Source organism: Rhizopus microsporus, assembly GCF_002708625.1.
Source record: "Rhizopus microsporus ATCC 52813 unplaced genomic scaffold scaffold_20, whole genome shotgun sequence".
Taxonomy (NCBI): Eukaryota; Fungi; Mucoromycota; class Mucoromycetes; order Mucorales; family Rhizopodaceae; genus Rhizopus; species Rhizopus microsporus.
This window is the reverse complement of record NW_019671935.1, coordinates 32,942-49,325: the sequence shown is the minus strand read 5'-3', so window position 1 is coordinate 49,325 and position 16,384 is coordinate 32,942. Positions and strand designations below refer to the sequence as shown.

The following is a 16,384-nucleotide window of genomic DNA, read 5'->3' as shown; positions in this document are numbered from 1 at the left end:
TTACCTGAAGTTGCAAAGAAGGCAGGTATTTCTCGTAGTACAGCCTATAGAGTGTGGAGTGAATTTAACGAGAGTGGAGACAAAGAGCTTCAAAGTTCAAAAAAAAAAAAAAAAGACAATCGTGGAAGACCACCTGTCTTCACTGGAGAATATGCTCAGTTTTTGATCAAGTACATTGATTCAAATATTGCATCAACTGTGCATCAAACTCATGATGAGCTATATAAAACTTTCCTCAGGCTAAAAAAATATCAGTCAATGCAGTTTATAAGTATATGAGAACGAAATGTAATTTATCTTTGAAGAGAGCTGAGATTTCGTTGTGAGGAACGAGATTTGATATGACAATTCGAAAAAGAAAGTTGTATATTGAAAAATGCAAAGAGAATAAATGAAGCAGTTTTCAATCTGTACAACATGCGACATCGAGCTCGGACCTCTAAAGATAAACCTGCCAAGGTTAAGGTCTCAACTCAAAAGGGATACATGTATTGCTATCATGAGATGCATGCGTAGTGTTGGTACTATCGACATATCTAAGAGAAATCCGGGTGTATATAGGAAAAGAAAGGTTCTCGGAGCATCTAAGTTTGTAAAAACAGGAAAAGGAACTAATACAGATCATATTCTTATCTTCTTGAAGAGTATGTTATATGCGATGGATAAACGAGGGATGAAAGGAGATTTTGTGGAGATGGACAGCGTAAGAATTCATGCTCACCAAACTTCTTAGAGCAACCCCAAAAAAACGCTCAATTTCTCAATCATTGAGGTAGACATCAAGAGTAAAGGTAGGTAAACGCTCGCTAAGCAACAATGCCCTTAGATAGTAACAAGACTCAATTGATACCTGTAAAATATAGTATTACAGCTGCTAACCTTAGGGGGCACTCTAGGAAGTAACTTGCTCAGGACGGAGGATAAGCTTCTAATATCAAGCGCATATTATAAATCATTTTCTTAGTAAGTTAATACCGTAAACCTGTGCAGCGGCTTGTCTAATGACTTTTTCTTTATAACTTCTGCAAAAACGAAATTGTTGATATTTAAAAATAATCTATATGTTTGTTATAGGCAACTGTTTTCATTTAAACCTCGGTCCCAGAAGGATTCTGCGTGTCTTATTGAGTGACCTTATTGGACTGAGCTCAATTGGACAATTTACACACATTGGCAAGTACGCACAGTGTTTAGTTTTATTCCTTTTCCAACGATTCAAGTGGAGTAGATAGCAGTTTCTGTACAAGTTCTTTCTCAAGAGCCTTTTCATATTCTAGTAGCGCTTGGTTCTCTTCATCATGATATCCGTAATAGTTGGCGTCTATGTCACGGTTGATCTCTGTTATTGATCTATTAACAGGCTCTGCGACCTCTTGTTCAAAGAGTTCTCTCACTCCTGGTAAATCTCTTGCACGACCAAAGTATCTATACACAGTGTATATAAGCATACAACAAAGATATGCACGCGTATAGTTTATATTTACCTGTATCCTCTAATGCCTGGTGCTTCTCTACCTTCATAACTAAACATCCTTGGACCTGATCTCTGTAAGATGATGAGTATTGTTAATTACACACATGTGTCATATTTACTGTATAGTCTGGGCCACCCAGTTCGACAATTCTCTTTTCCCAATGATATTTTTGACCCATCAGTTTATTGATTTCATCGTTCAAATCGCGCACTTGATAATCAGATAAACTGACTAACAAAAGAGTAATGATGTTAGGTTGATCATATGAGACAGCACATGTGTTTGTTTTTTACCATCTTGAATTTTAGCTATTTTTCGAGATATTTCGCTCAAAAGATCCCTTCTCCACATTTCAGCTTCTGTTATCGAGCTAACTGAACCTGCAAATCCTGGTCTGCGTTGTCTTGTTTTGGCTAATCCTAACTGTGCTGCTTGTGCTTCACGGAATCTGTAAAGCATAGATTGTGCCTTTTCTTCATTACGAGCCTTTGGTCATGTTAGTCTTGTCTTCTTCTTATTGACTTGATCCTTACCATTTTTGCTTGTTTATTTTTTTATTGTCTGAAAAACTAGTTAAAAAAGTAAAAAATATCAAACGCCAAATGTTCAATTTTAGTGAGAAAGAGAGAAACTGAGGTGACTGGCTGTGTTGATATGAATGCCATTACAAAATATAGAATAGTTCTCCAACTTGGCTTAGAACTCATACTATCATATGTACATATAAGCACTTATGTGTATGTACTACGTTCATAAACTTCATTTTGTGTGAAATAAAGAGGATCAGCTCAAGATCAATCAATGTCACAACAACAAACACATTGTAAACCATCATCTCCCATTCTCGCTCTCATTATCTCTCTTTTTAATAGAAATAGTTGTATCAATACAAGCTTGCTTCTTTACACAAAATACAGCACTTGTAACAAAAAGCATTTATTGTTAATTAACCATGGATTTAGTTGGCCTTGGGAGGGACAATGAATTGCTACATTAGATTCATTAGAAAACAATTCTCCCCTTGTTTTTATATATAGCACTTACTTGTTCTTTAGCAACACCATTTTCCCACTTGGCGAATTTGAGGTTGTTTTGGTTACGACGGAGAGCGATAGCACGAGGCTCATCCTTTAAGGCATTACGGACAGCACGAGCACAAATGTTGGCGTATTGAAGATAGCTAATTGGAACATGAGTTTACTGACATCAGACTATATATATTTTGACATACGTAATACCGGCAGCTTTCCAGGCAGACATTTTTGTTATTTCTTGTAGGAAGAAAAGATTTTTTTATTACTGGGTTATCTACCCCCTCTCTCATCCACCCCCAAAAGAGCCTTTTCAGCGGAGAATGAATGTATTTATGACGTTTTTTTTAGCACTGCAAATAGTCTATGGTTTAAATGTATGAAAATATTCACTTAAGCGTGTTTTTTTTGATTTTATTAAACAGCTATTTTTTGTTGCAAATAATGAGTAGCCTTTACAATGAATTGAAAGAGAAAAAATTAAGCTTCAGAACGACATTCGCGTGCCTAGGATAATAATGAATATCTGTGCTCTAAACCCACATTATGAACTTACAATATGACCGGTTTGTTGACACTTGTAGCAAGTCTTTGCTTGAGTAGGTTGATCACAATCTCTGGAGATGTGACCAGTGTTACCACAGTTGTAACACTTGGGACCTTGACCCATTGAACAACTATGTTGCATTAGATTTGTATATTGTTATATATATTCCGTATGCTACTTACTCGCGACTGATGTGACCAGCTTGACCACACTTGTAGCAAGATCTACCGCCACTGGATCCATAACCACGGCTAGCACCATAGCCACTGTTGGCTTCAGGACAATCACGAGACATGTGGCCAGTTTGATTACAATTGTAACAAGTAGGACCACTTTCATAGAAACTAGGACAATCACGAGACTGCGACAAAAATGAGTATATACATGCCAATTAGATTTTCTTTTCAGTTCTTTACCAAGTGACCAGATTGATTACACTTGTAGCAGAGTTTTTCAGCACGAGGCTCAGCACTGTACATATAATTTATCAGCAACTCATTATAGATATAAACATGCAAACACATACCAATCCTTGGACATATGACCTTCTTGTTGACAGTTATAACTAAATACGCACAATGGTAAGTCTATATTCCCTCACGCTCCTTTTTCCCTCAATTTTTACCAAACGGATTCAGACTTTTGGCAATCTCTAGCCTGATGACCGGCTATTATAAAAAAATATAAAGTATAAGCAACACTGTCATATATCACCTCTTTCTTCTACTCCTTTTATTTCTTTATTATTTTTTATACAATAAAAATAACAAGTAAACGAAATTAGGAGTAGATTAACAAATCCACACAAACAAAAAAAAAAAATAGAATAAGATCTGTGTGAATTTGCTATGCAAAGAAAGAAAGAAAGAAAAAAAGATAGATGTATAAACTAGTGTTCTATAGAGCGACTATGTAGAATGATAGATATATCACACAATAATCACTAATGGAGACAATACATATCTCTTTTGTAGAATATACATCTCTGTTTTCTTTTTTTTTTTTTTCTTTTCTTTGTTATTAAAATTGGAATTTTTACTTGCGTTCACCACATCTGTAACAAGTTCTACCACCAAAAGACATTTTTATAATTGAATAAGAGAAAGAAAGAAGAAGAAAAAAAAGAGGACAACTTTTCCTCTTTTTTATCTTTCGGGGGGCATAAAAGTGGGGATCAAATAAGCAGATGGAAAAAAAATTTTTTCTTTGCTTGTCCAATCAAAAAACATGAATGCAAAACTACTTTATTCATTACACAATTATCTTTTACATATAGAACAAGAACAGCCCAGCTGTTAAGTATACATTCTTTTTAACTCTTTACTTCAAGTCTCTTTACTGGGTATTTCTCTGCCAAGCATCTATGAACAGGTCCAATCACAATTATTTTCTCATAAGCCAAAGCTGCCAAACAATTGCCAATACAGAGAGCCCATAGTTTCCATCGAAAATCCCAAGGCATGACATTATGTCCTAGTGGTGTATTATATGGTTCAATATAGATCGGTGGTACGGTATAATTCATTTGTTCAAGCACTTCACTTGTTCCACAGTTGAAACGGAATAAGCATCCGAAACGATTGGGATCGGCCAATAACCAATAAGAAACAATGGCAATGTAAAGGAGCCAAAGGAAGACAAGCGCATAGTTGCGGTAGAAACTCTTTCGGAACTTGTAACCAAAATTGAACACGGCTGCATTATTGATGAATTGGAACAAACAGACAAGCGCAAGCACCTCAGCTTCATAGTTGTCTGCCAATAGCCACCATTTGGAAATATCTACAGCGGACGAATCAAATTCGTGGCATCGGAACCATGACTGCTTGAAGAGCATCACAAACGCACCTATCAGGAATAACCAATTGATGGTGACAAGCCCCAAACCGGATGCAAGTGTCTGTGGACCCAACAATTGCGCAGTAGGACGCTGATCCTCGAGTCGTTTAGCAGCATGTGATTGAGACACAGCCCAAGTGAGCAAGACGGTAATGAGGACATCAACGGCAATCCAGACATTTTGTGACATGGTAATAGAAAAATAAAAGGTGTATATCTTTAGCATCATCATTACTTGGCCGTACATAACTAAGTACTTGTAGTTTGTAATGGATGTAGCAAGAGCACCACGACCCTGACGAATCAATTCGACACAAGAGCGTACACTGCGAATACTTGTACTAAAGGGAGACACAATCGATGCTTCAGCATCTGACATGGCAATACCAACATGAGCTGCACGAAGAGCACCACAGTCGTTACCGCCATCGCCCGTCATAGCTGTTATACCACGTTCCATATGAAGTTGGATACACTTGACTTTACCAGAGGGCGTCATACGAGCGAATACACGAGTGTCCAAGAGATACCTTCTCATCTTGTCATGATCACAAAGCCAATCGAATGCCTTACCAGTCACGGCCAGTTCAACTGGCGTATGATCTTGATTTAAGAGCGCCTCGTCCACATTGACGTCCGGAAAGAGCTCAGGTTCATTCACATCAGACCAAACAATGCGGTTTTTGCCTTTATCCAAATCTCCCAACAAGACACGAGCACCTTGTTGAACCATACCACATTGTCGAGCGATATAGACTCCTGTAAGCGCAGTATCACCCGTGATCATCACTGTTCTTGTCGCACCACGTTTCAATTCAGCAATGTTCTCTGTTGTATCCTCCTTGAGAAGATTCTTAAAGACGATCAATCCTGCAAAATGAATGTCTTGTTCCATCTGATCACGATTCCAGTTTTTGAATGTCGAAATACCGCCGATCTGTTCAAGATCAATTTCACGATGTGCGAGGGCAAGCACGTAGCATCCTTGACGAGCCAGGTCAGCTGTGGCAGCATCATAATCTACAGGCATGGAATTGGGGTGGCACAAGTCCTTGATCTTTTCATAGGCTCCCTTTACAAAGATATGAACCTTATTTGTGTGCGTGTCAAGTACGGCAACAGACATGGACATCCTGGCATGAACAAATTCAAATCGCTTCAGTACATGCACTGGGGCACCTACTTCACCAGGTGTTTGCATAGGAGGTGTTAAGGTATCAACATAGTCTTCATTTTCAGGTTCATCGCTCAATTTCCATTTTGAGGATCGGAACATCTCAATGTCAACAGGGTTACCTATTGTTTTTGTTGTAAGTGACATGCAATTATATATATACATTCTTTCATATACCAATGAACTGTCCGTTGAGAATGGTAACAGCATGACAAGATGCAAGACCAATTTGCATCAGACGAGGGATATCTTGTACTTTTGCAATGTGTCTATCGAATTCAGGCTTTACACCATCTTGTCTCTGCTTCATAATATCGTTTATATCCTTAATGGGCTTGGCACCATAGAACTCAAGCCCTTCTTTTGTCAAGGTACCCGTCTTGTCAAAGCAAAAGATTTGTACTATAGTCAGAAAAAACATGAATCTCTTGAAATTGATATATGCTTTTTGTTTTTACCTTTTCCAGCCATGAGAATACGAGGAAGGTCAACACAAAAGATTTGCTTTTTACGTAAACGTCCAGCAGCAACCGATTGACCGACGACAAGAGCAGCAGGAAGCAATGGAGAGACAAGCTGACAGATAGCAAACATGGCATAGAACCAAGCACTGGTTCCCTTTGTGTAGAGCCAAATAGCCAGACCAAGACAGATAAGGCCACAACAAAGCAAGATGAGGAAGACGACCTTGATCTGTTCATCAAAGATAAATGATACACGTGTAGGAAAGAGAATCTTCTTGACCAGTTCACCCTTATCCGTAGCTGTACCAGTACCTGTAACGAGCGCCATCACTGGCTTGTCAGGCTCAGTTCGTTGAGCTTGAGAAATGATAGTGCCTGCGTAGATGGTAGACGTTTTACCTGCACCCATCTTGTCATATGTTGTTGGATCGTCTTTTCGAAGTGGGAATTTACGGATAGGTAAAGGTTCGCCAGTCAAAGAGCTTTCATCTGCAACAATATTACCACTCAAGATCACAGCATCGCACGCAGCCGTCTTTCCCTCAGACACCTCAAAGACGTCACCAGGAACGAGTGCAGATGTAGATGTATGTATCCACTGACCATCGCGTAGAATCTTGACTTCATCTGTGAACTCAGCCATTTTTTTGATACGAAGTTCTGACTTGAGACGCACAGTCACCTTGACCATAGCCGAAATGAGAATAACAGCTGTATCAGCAATGCCTACCTGCCAATAAGCAAAATAATAAAATAGCCAAAGTGCGGTGAATTGGTAGATATAAAAGAAGGAAGAGAATTCTCGGAGAATAGCCATAGGTACGTTGGGAACATAGACCTCAATAAAGTTGGGACCCACCATCTCTTCATGTTCGAGAGCTACTGCAGAACTCAAACCACTGTCCAGCTTGGCAAGGTCGGCATTGGTTTCGCCCAAGTTGTAATGATGTGGCTTGAACAGTTGAACCTTGGGATGATAGACATAGCGAGTACACTGGTAGATAAAGTATTTAGTTCCATTTGCAGTCTTCTTTAAAGGAGCCGTAGCCACAACGACGTCTAGGCCGGACGCTTTTTTGGCCATCTTTTCGAGGTATCTTACAAAGCGTACGATAGAATCTTCGGCCTCCAAGAAGATGATGGATGCCTCCTTTCGTTCGATCTGGATGTATTGACCTTCGTCATATGTGCATTGGATTCGAAAAAAGTTTGCAAGTCGAGATTTGAAGATGGTAAGACAGGCAAACCAGAGAAAAAAGATGTACCACATGCCTATGAAAGTACTTGACTGGACCACAGCAACCCCTCGAAAGAAGTAATAGTTTTGATAATAATCGTATACGATTAGGACCATGTACGCAACCATGCCAATTGTCTGTAGAATGTACAAAGCAGAAACAATCAATCCAAAGAAATCACGTTTATATGCCTTAATGACCATCTCTTCTTGGTCTTCTTCTGTACTCTTACTGCTTATTGAGCCACTGTCGACCGTAGGCGGTTTCTTTTCAGAGTTCACTTTGAGAGTCTCTTTGATGTCCACGAAAACATCTCGTTTGGACTCGATCACCTTGTGGTAGTTGGACTTTATCAGTTTTTCTCTAAAGCTCTTGTAGAGAGCCCATGTGCCAAGGAAAAATACACAGGAACCATAAAAGGCATAGAGAGCGATGAAGACGGGTTCAGTGTAGGTAAGGTTTCCGTAATCCGGTGTAGGACAAGTACCCCACATTATCATATTAGGATTAGGATTCCAAGAGGAAACATTTGAAAGGCCGAGATGATTAGCGCAAGCTGTGCTTGCTTGTTCTGCCTTATTGGAAGAGTTGAAGTTGTCAATGTTCACACGAGACTTGTCCAAACATTGGTAAACAGGACCATTCTCAAGAGGAGGAGCCCCTGAACAGGCACACTTTGATATCAGATTAGATGGACAAGACTCACGACAGATAGAATCAACACAATAGGTTTGACCAGGAGGACATGAAGGACGGACAGGTGGAGGACACATGGAAATATCTCGGACACATAGGACGGGACAGGGGTATGCATTATATGTTGATAAAGGACACTTACTACCGTCAACGTTCCAGCCGTTCACTGCAATTGGGTTAAAATAAATAAATAAAAAACAAAGGCACTTATTTACCTGTATTCCACGCAGGTGTTGCCTGAACCACACAGACAAATAAGAGTACTGTCAAGTATAGCAGACAGTTGTATTTCATTTTTAAGTAATAATTCATATAAGTTGTCTAAAGAAGACAAAGCAATGTATATACGTCAGAAATGACAAAGCTTTTGAAAAAAAAGGTTCTTTTCTAGAAGCTCAACGGAACAAGGTTGCTTTTATATTTTTCTACTGAGCTTTGATTCATCTGCACTTGAAGCTGAGTTGTTGAAAATAAATAAGGTATAAATCAATGACAGATCAGGGGTAACAAAAGATCAGAAATGACACCAAGCTTTTTATTTTATTGTTTTAATTAAAAGACCGCCTGTCATTAGTTCTACTGTTTTACTGTAACAATCATAGTTTAAATAACATAAAAAGACATGAATTAACAATTTTGATCACTACAGAGATCCTCTGCTACTGCCTACTTTGTCTTTTTCTCTTTTTCCTGTTGATTTTTCAATGTCAAATTATACTCAGAGTCGGGTACTCATATTTTTTAGTTTGCAGAATTCCATTGTAATATGGTTACAGAATTAAGCGGAACAGAATTCATTGACGTAATATGTCCTACAAAGACACCAAGGTTAACATTCACATCAGTAATTTAAACTGAACAAAGTCAATTTGTTCTACCGTAAAGAAACAGCCAAGTCATTCAGAAACAGAAAGAGTACAAAAAGATAAATCACTCATGATAAATATAAAGGTAATATGCCTCTCTTTTTTTTTTAATTTTCTCAGGTTCATGCTGCCACCTTTGTGCACAGCCTCTTCCACCCCTCTTTTTCTTTATTGATGATTGCATAACTGTTACATGTAAGAATATCCTATCAAACATTTGTCAACAGTCTCAGCATGCCTTGTCCTTTTTCTCGATATGACCCTTTAAAAAAAAAACTCATCCATACATCATATCATTCGATTGATCTTTCTAATTGTTCTTTTAGTACTAAATATCGAAAGCGCAACATATAAAATTGACTATACCAAATTTAGTCTAGAGGAAAAACTAAAGTCGTTCGGGGCTTATATGAATAAGAATTACACTTTATTTTTATATAAGCATATATATAAAAAAGTTTATTTAAGAGCTAAACACACACGCCCTTTGCTACAATTCAAGTAGTATTTGCTCGGATATACTTGCGAGTTATGTCAAACCAAAAGTCTCACACACTGTACTTTCTTTTATTTTCTTTATTCCTTTCCTTTCCCAGCTTATTTCCTCCGACGGATTTTTTTTTTTTTCAAAGAAACCGTGTCACTCATGAATGGTATCCGTATTCCTCCATCTTTTACTGTGGGGATAATTACGCCCCATTATGGCAGTCATCTGAATGAGAAATAAAGTCGTGACTTTAGTTATTTGTATTATGAACTCTCTAAGAATTAAACTTTGATTCTTATAGTTGATCAAGATCCTGGATTGAACTCAGGCTAGTATGAATAAAAAAGACAACATTCTTGAAGGGTATATACTCTGCGATACCTTTAGTATTAGACAGATTGAATACTGGCCATTCCTTTAGCAGAGATATATATTTGATTTATTGTTACAGTGCTTTACGCTCAAATCAGATACAAACATCAAGACATAGCAACTTATAAAGCCAAGATTTTTCACTGAGAACTTTATAAGAGCCTTTTATGTCTCCTCAGTTATTGAAGTCACAGACGTATCACAGAAACAAAAAGCATACGTTTTTTTTTATCTGTTTCTCTCTCTCTTTCTTTTTGTGATCATGGCGCACGATGGCAATAGAATGGCACAATCCAGCGTAGATTTACAAATCAGTGAAAAGATCTCTAATACAGAAAATGATCAAAGTAAATGCTTAATCTGTTTTGTGAAATTGAAAGACTAAAATACAGTAAAGATACTCTTTTGCATCCTCCGCCTTCTTTTGCAGAATCAGAGTTTTACCAGATCAAGATGAGACAACTGAAAAAGAGACGTGGATATGCATTAAAGGGGACAAATATACCTTCCCGTTATCCCAACTTGAGTAATCTTTGGGAGTTTGCAGGGTAAGAAATATAAGCAAATCCTAATCTGTTGCTAATACACCTAAAGCTGGGGAAGCACATATTATGTAGAAATAGAACCATCTGATATAGAGCAATATGAAAAGGAGTCCAAGACAAAGACAGCCATAGGTCAATGGAGAGCTACATCCATTGCTGGTAACGATCTGATTGCTTCCGTGCTATACTCAATTGGACCGTGCGCTGTTCAGTCGGGAAAATATGCGCCCATTTCTATGCTACTGGTAGCCTTACTGATGTATCCAATGAAGCGTATCATTACAGAAGTTGCCACAGCAATGCCTTTAAATGGAGGAACATATAATGCACTGTTAAACACCACTTCAAAAGCAGCTGCTGCCGTTGCTGCCTGTCTATCTATATTAGATTATCTAGCAACATGTGTTGTATCTGCATCTACAGCTTCAGCTTATCTAGCAGCAGAAGTTGAGTTACCTGCCAAGCTAACACCCTTCATTATTACTATTATCATATTGATTGTTTTTTCATTAATTTGCATCCTGGGTCTAAGAGAATCATCAACCTTGACTCTATCCATCTTCACACTGCATTTGATCACTCTTACTGCTGTTATGGTCACTAGTGTCATTGCCTGGGCCAGATATGGCAGTCAGACACTTGTAGACAACTGGCGTAATATACCCGATCCACCTGGATCCAATCCTGTCCTATTGATCTTGAAAGGCTCTTGTATAGGTTTATTGGGTGTTACTGGCTTTGAGGTAAACATGGATGACAACAAATAATGAAATGCTAACATGGTCTAGTCTGCAGAAAATTACATTGAAGACCTAAAACCAAACACGTTTCCCAAAGTCATGAATAATATGTTTGGTTTTCTATTTATTATCAATGCACCATTGACACTGCTGACAACAGCACTTGTACCAATCAATGTCATTCAAGAAAACGCTGCTAACGTCGTATCCATCCTTGGACAGTACGCAACAGGTGGTAGTCGATGGTTACGAATGTGGATCATGATAGACGCTGTTATCGTTCTCTGTGCGGGTGTACTGACAGGTCTTATTGGAGCTGTTGGCCTAGTGCAAAGGCTGGCCAATGATGGTATTTTACCTAAATTCTTTTTAATCCGAAACTCAGTGACAGGGTCCTATCAGTACATTGTCTTGGCATTCTTGATTTTGAGTATCACTCTGTATGCTATTGTCGGAGGAGACACGAGCTCACTATCCGGTGTCTTTGCTGTAGCATTCCTAGGCAGCTTATCTACGTTTGCGGTGGCTAATATACTGATAAAGTATAAACGTGATCGATTGCCACGCCAAGTCAAGGTCTCACTAGGCGTGTCAGTACTTGTGTTCTTGGTGCTACTGGCTGGTCTTGTTGGCAACATTATTATTGATCCTCATATTGCAGAATATTTTATCATCTATTTTGTAGTTGTCTTGGCAGTCGTATTAACCATGTTGAAACGATGCTGGCTATGGAAGCTTTGTTACTGGCTATTTGATCAAATGGGCTTGCAGCATAAATATCCTCACGTGTCAGGAAGAATAGAAAATTATATACAAAATCACATCAAGAATATCAGAAAGAATCCAAGTGTATTTTTTTTGAATACGGATGAACCACATGTAATGAACAAGGCTATACAATACATTAAGAAGAACGAACATACAGGACAAATCAAGTTTGTTTATCTGTATGAACATTTGGATGATATCCCTGAGGAACTAGAAGTGAATCATAGAATGCTGGATGAAGTATACCCAAAGATTCAAATCGATCTTGTAATAATAGTTTATAGACAAATAGTGACAATGCTAAGCCTCTTTTTAGGTTTTCATTCAAGGAAAATTCAACCCTGCTACTGTTGATGCTATCTCGAGACAGCTGGATATACCAAAGGCACAAATGTTTATGGCTTGCCCTGGACCAAACTTGAAATATTCATTTGGAGAGTTTGGAGGAATGAGAATTATAATGCTTTAATAAAAGTTTATATATCATTATAGAAGCATGTTTCAACTATTATCAATATAATGCACGTCCAACCAAGTCATTTCTCATAGATGATAAACAGGTTGGATAATACAGAAAGACGTCTTGCACATTTATGAAATGCTAAAAAAAAAGTTGGAATTTATTTGTGCACAAAACTTTAGTTGATCTTTAAGAGTTCGACTTCAAAGACCAAAGTAGAGTTAGGAGGAATGACAGGAGGGAAACCACGGGCACCATAGGCGAAATCAGGAGTACAAATTAACTTAGCCTTTTGGCCGAGAGATAATTGAGGAACACCTTCATCCCAACCTTTGATAACACGACCAACACCAATCTTTGTAACGAAAGGTTGATCACGGTCACGAGAAGAGTCAAATTTTTTACCACTATCCAAGAGAGTGCCAACATAGTGCATAGTGACAGTATCACCAGGCTTGGGGAAGTTGATTCCGTCGCCTTGTTGAATAGTTTCAATACTGTTTAAAATAAGAACATGTGCTTGGCCATCACAAACAAACTTACGTAACACCCATTTTTTAAACTTTTGTGTAAGAAAGAAAGAAAGAAAGAAAAAAACTCAAGCGATACGCGGCCATGCGGTTTTATAGGTCTAAAGAATAAATGATTGTCATTGGATATGATTAGTTACATCACTTTAAGCTTTTAAGTTCAGATTAATTATAGGCGCAGAAAAAATATCAAGAAAAGCGTGAAGGAAAAGAATGTATACTTATATTTTATCTGCTACTATTATGTAAATATCACTCATAGAGTGTTCATAGTCTTGTTTTACAATTAATCTTGATATATAAACAAGTCACGTCATTGGCTTTGCTTTTGCATAAACAAGATTCTTTGTATAATTGTGTCTTAAAGTTAAACAAACACATTATATTATCATTGATATTATGTGGACAACCTGATAATCAACACAATAGGAAATACTTCAACACTTACAAGATAAGGATGATACAAAAAACATCAAAGGAAAATTCATAAATAATGCGTATGGGCTTATGAATAATTGCCAAATTGGGTCAAAGAAGATGGAAGCTGCCAATGATAAGTCTGTAAGCAGGGTACAGGTGCTATGGAAACAAACTGAAAACGATAATGTACATTCATATGTGTGCATATTCATAACCCTGTAAACAAAATATCTACAGGTCAATTGTGTATAACTTGACGATATTCTCCCAGAAAGGCATTGTCTATTATTTTTCTATACTATTAATAATTGAATAAGGGAGCATAGCACATTCGTTACTTCAAGTACAAAACCAAAGTGGATACATTTCTTTCGAGAAATTTCTCGACCTGAGTGAACAAATTGACAGCTTGGACATAAACTAAGTGTAGCCAATCAGACAACAGATTGATGTAGCAAATTTTTACAAAGCCGCAAGTTATATGAGAAGCATCTCCCTCCTTTTTTTTTTCTCTTTTTCTTCTTTTTACATACGTCTCTAATGCCCAAGTGTACTCGTAAAGGCTGTGGAAAAGAATTTACTGAAGAAGAAAACAAAGACAATGGTAACAAGAAAACTTGACTCTATATACGTCCTTATTGACCTTTTCTTATTAGTCTGTCAATTTCACGAAGGAGCCCCTGTCTTCCATGAAGGTAAATAATAGAAATAATAATAATAATAAACCAATCAGACTTATCATTATTCAAGGTTTAAAGGGCTGGTCTTGTTGTAAAAAGCGTGTATCTGATTTTGATGAATTCCTCCAAATTCCTGGATGTACATTTGGCCAACATTCAACTGAAGCTCCAGTTCAGCCTGCTAAAGAGGAAAAGAAACCAGCTGCAGAAGCAATTCATGTGACTAATGATGGAGTTGAAGTATACGGCAAGCAGACACCTGCTCCTGCTGCTCCTGTTGTTTCCTCTCCAGTTGTTCCTCACACACCGGCTGAAGAGAAGAAAGTAGAAGAGATAGTAGAAGAAGAGGATGATGAATCAGTTTCAGTTGCTGAAGGTACCACCTGTAAGAGACGAGGTTGTGGTCATGCATTCAAAGATCAAGAGACATCTCGTGGACCAGAGGCCAAATGTCTTCATCATCCAGGTGCACCCATTTTCCATGAAGGATCCAAGGGTTGGAGCTGTTGTAACCGTAGAGTCCTTGATTTTGATGAGTTCTTAAAGATTCCAGGTTGTAAAGAAGGAAGACATTTGTTTGTGAGCAAGAATAACCAAAATGGTGAAGAATTGGTTGACTGTCGTACTGACTGGTATCAGACACAAACACATGTCATTTTCAGCATTTTTGCAAAGAATAAGGAAGATACCCAAGTTCACTTTAAAGAGAATTCAATTGATGTAGATATCAAAATGAAAGGCAATAAGCGTTATAAAAAGACTTTTCCCCTATTCCAATCTATTGACACAAGTGCATCAAAATTTACACCACTTTCTACTAAAGTCGAAATTAACTTGAAAAAGACAAGTGGAATATCATGGGCTGCATTTGAACCTACAGATGAAGTAAAGACTTGGACCACTTTTGGTGTCACAGGAGGAGGAGGCACAGTAGGTGCCAAAGAGGTAATGAAATTATAATAATAAGAGAGAGACGATATTGACTCTATATAAATATAGATGTATTATAATGCTGATGCACCTTTGAATTATACACGCAAATAAATAAATTATTAGACAATCAAAATATTAAAGTGGATTATTTTAAATTTAGTTATAGGCAATTGTGAAATAGAGACATTAGAGTTTGTAGACAATTGTCTATCACTAAAGTTTGTATTTTTACCTGCATCATTGTATTAATTACCAGCGATAACTGGTGGGGATTAATTTTTGACTTTCTTTCGGGAATACTCTCGCGGGCGACTTCCTTCATTTCGTAGCGACTTTAATATGCTTAGAAAATTGAGGACGGCAGCGAGATCTCGATTCCATCAAGTTCCGTCGTCTTCACTTGTTGCCGTGCGCCTTTGCCAGTTGACCCAACATACGGTGCTTACCAGGCATGCAGAGAACAAGTTACGGCTTCACGACGTAGACGCCGAGCTGAACGAGAAGAGCAGGAAGGCAGCCCAGTGAGACGTAGGAGAAGGCCTAGGGTAGAACCTTCTTAAGCCACTCCTGTCACCAATATTTCTTAGTTACATTTTTACGGCCATTAGAGCTTGAACACATGAACAAGGAATGCTACACTGTCACGTCCTACATTGGATAGAAGAAAGACAAGATATATCTTCATTGAGGAACCCTAACTGGGGATCATGTTACAAGCAGGGATCAGTCCAGTTACAGCTCTTGACTCACCAACCTGAGTACTTGGTGAACCTTTTTGTTTGAATGAACGTACAATGCCGTCACTTCAATAATTTCTCTGTTGCTGAACCAAAGCGAAGGAGTACACATCATCCTCGAGTGTGAATCTTGTGGTACGGTGTGAAATCGCGATGTGAACAGGGCATTGAATATATGATATGACAATGAGAGCCTTCCTCTCCCTTCAGAAGATACACAAAAGACTAGTGCCGTGGATTTAATGCGACGTCAATAATATCTTGACAAGTGCATTACGTCTTTTTTTTTTGACAACAAATCCATAAAGTTGTTTTCAACATGGTGCTCCTAGATTGAATACCTTTTCCATAATGGCAGTACATTCCTTAATACCTCGATAGG

At 38.0% G+C, this 16,384-nt stretch overlaps 6 protein-coding genes across 6 annotated transcripts; 2 read left to right on the top strand and 4 right to left on the bottom strand.

The window, feature by feature from the left end:
- Positions 1-800: 800 nt before the first annotated feature.
- Positions 801-2,111, bottom strand: RHIMIDRAFT_219077 (Isy1-like splicing factor). Its single transcript, XM_023607370.1, has 5 exons — positions 2,009-2,111; positions 1,769-1,961; positions 1,594-1,706; positions 1,485-1,546; positions 801-1,425 (listed from the first exon to the last, which is right to left on the bottom strand). The coding sequence occupies exons 1-5, from the start codon at positions 2,009-2,011 to the stop codon at positions 1,197-1,199; spliced, it is 600 nt and encodes a 199-aa protein (XP_023462583.1). The 5' UTR covers positions 2,012-2,111; the 3' UTR covers positions 801-1,196.
- Positions 2,112-2,230: 119 nt separating this feature from the next.
- On the bottom strand, positions 2,231-2,750 carry RHIMIDRAFT_67257 (uncharacterized protein). Its single transcript, XM_023615547.1, has 2 exons — positions 2,707-2,750; positions 2,231-2,655 (listed from the first exon to the last, which is right to left on the bottom strand). The coding sequence occupies exons 1-2, from the start codon at positions 2,733-2,735 to the stop codon at positions 2,478-2,480; spliced, it is 207 nt and encodes a 68-aa protein (XP_023462582.1). The 5' UTR covers positions 2,736-2,750; the 3' UTR covers positions 2,231-2,477.
- Positions 2,751-4,272: 1,522 nt separating this feature from the next.
- RHIMIDRAFT_315730 (uncharacterized protein) lies at positions 4,273-8,760 on the bottom strand (the record flags this gene model as incomplete). The annotated part of the gene is made up of 5 exons (XM_023615019.1): positions 4,273-6,188; positions 6,244-6,468; positions 6,525-8,429; positions 8,475-8,630; positions 8,680-8,760. Coding segments are annotated over 5 exons (4,190 nt in total), but the record flags the coding sequence as incomplete, so codon positions are not given.
- A 1,712-nt stretch (positions 8,761-10,472) lies between these two features.
- RHIMIDRAFT_241093 (uncharacterized protein) lies at positions 10,473-12,711 on the top strand (the record flags this gene model as incomplete). The annotated part of the gene is made up of 5 exons (XM_023609508.1): positions 10,473-10,536; positions 10,587-10,737; positions 10,784-11,477; positions 11,523-12,509; positions 12,559-12,711. The coding sequence occupies 5 exons, from the start codon at positions 10,473-10,475 to the stop codon at positions 12,709-12,711; spliced, it is 2,049 nt and encodes a 682-aa protein (XP_023462580.1).
- A 169-nt stretch (positions 12,712-12,880) lies between these two features.
- RHIMIDRAFT_241092 (peptidyl-prolyl cis-trans isomerase) lies at positions 12,881-13,256 on the bottom strand (the record flags this gene model as incomplete). Its single annotated transcript, XM_023609507.1, has 2 exons — positions 12,881-13,199; positions 13,246-13,256. The coding sequence occupies 2 exons, from the start codon at positions 13,254-13,256 to the stop codon at positions 12,881-12,883; spliced, it is 330 nt and encodes a 109-aa protein (XP_023462579.1).
- Positions 13,257-14,132: 876 nt separating this feature from the next.
- Positions 14,133-15,787, top strand: RHIMIDRAFT_219065 (chord-domain-containing protein). Its single transcript, XM_023607369.1, has 4 exons — positions 14,133-14,256; positions 14,309-14,347; positions 14,403-15,277; positions 15,332-15,787. Exons 1-4 carry the CDS (start codon positions 14,193-14,195, stop codon positions 15,374-15,376), a joined length of 1,023 nt encoding a protein of 340 aa, XP_023462578.1. The 5' UTR covers positions 14,133-14,192; the 3' UTR covers positions 15,377-15,787.
- The last annotated feature ends 597 nt before the right edge of the window (positions 15,788-16,384 follow it).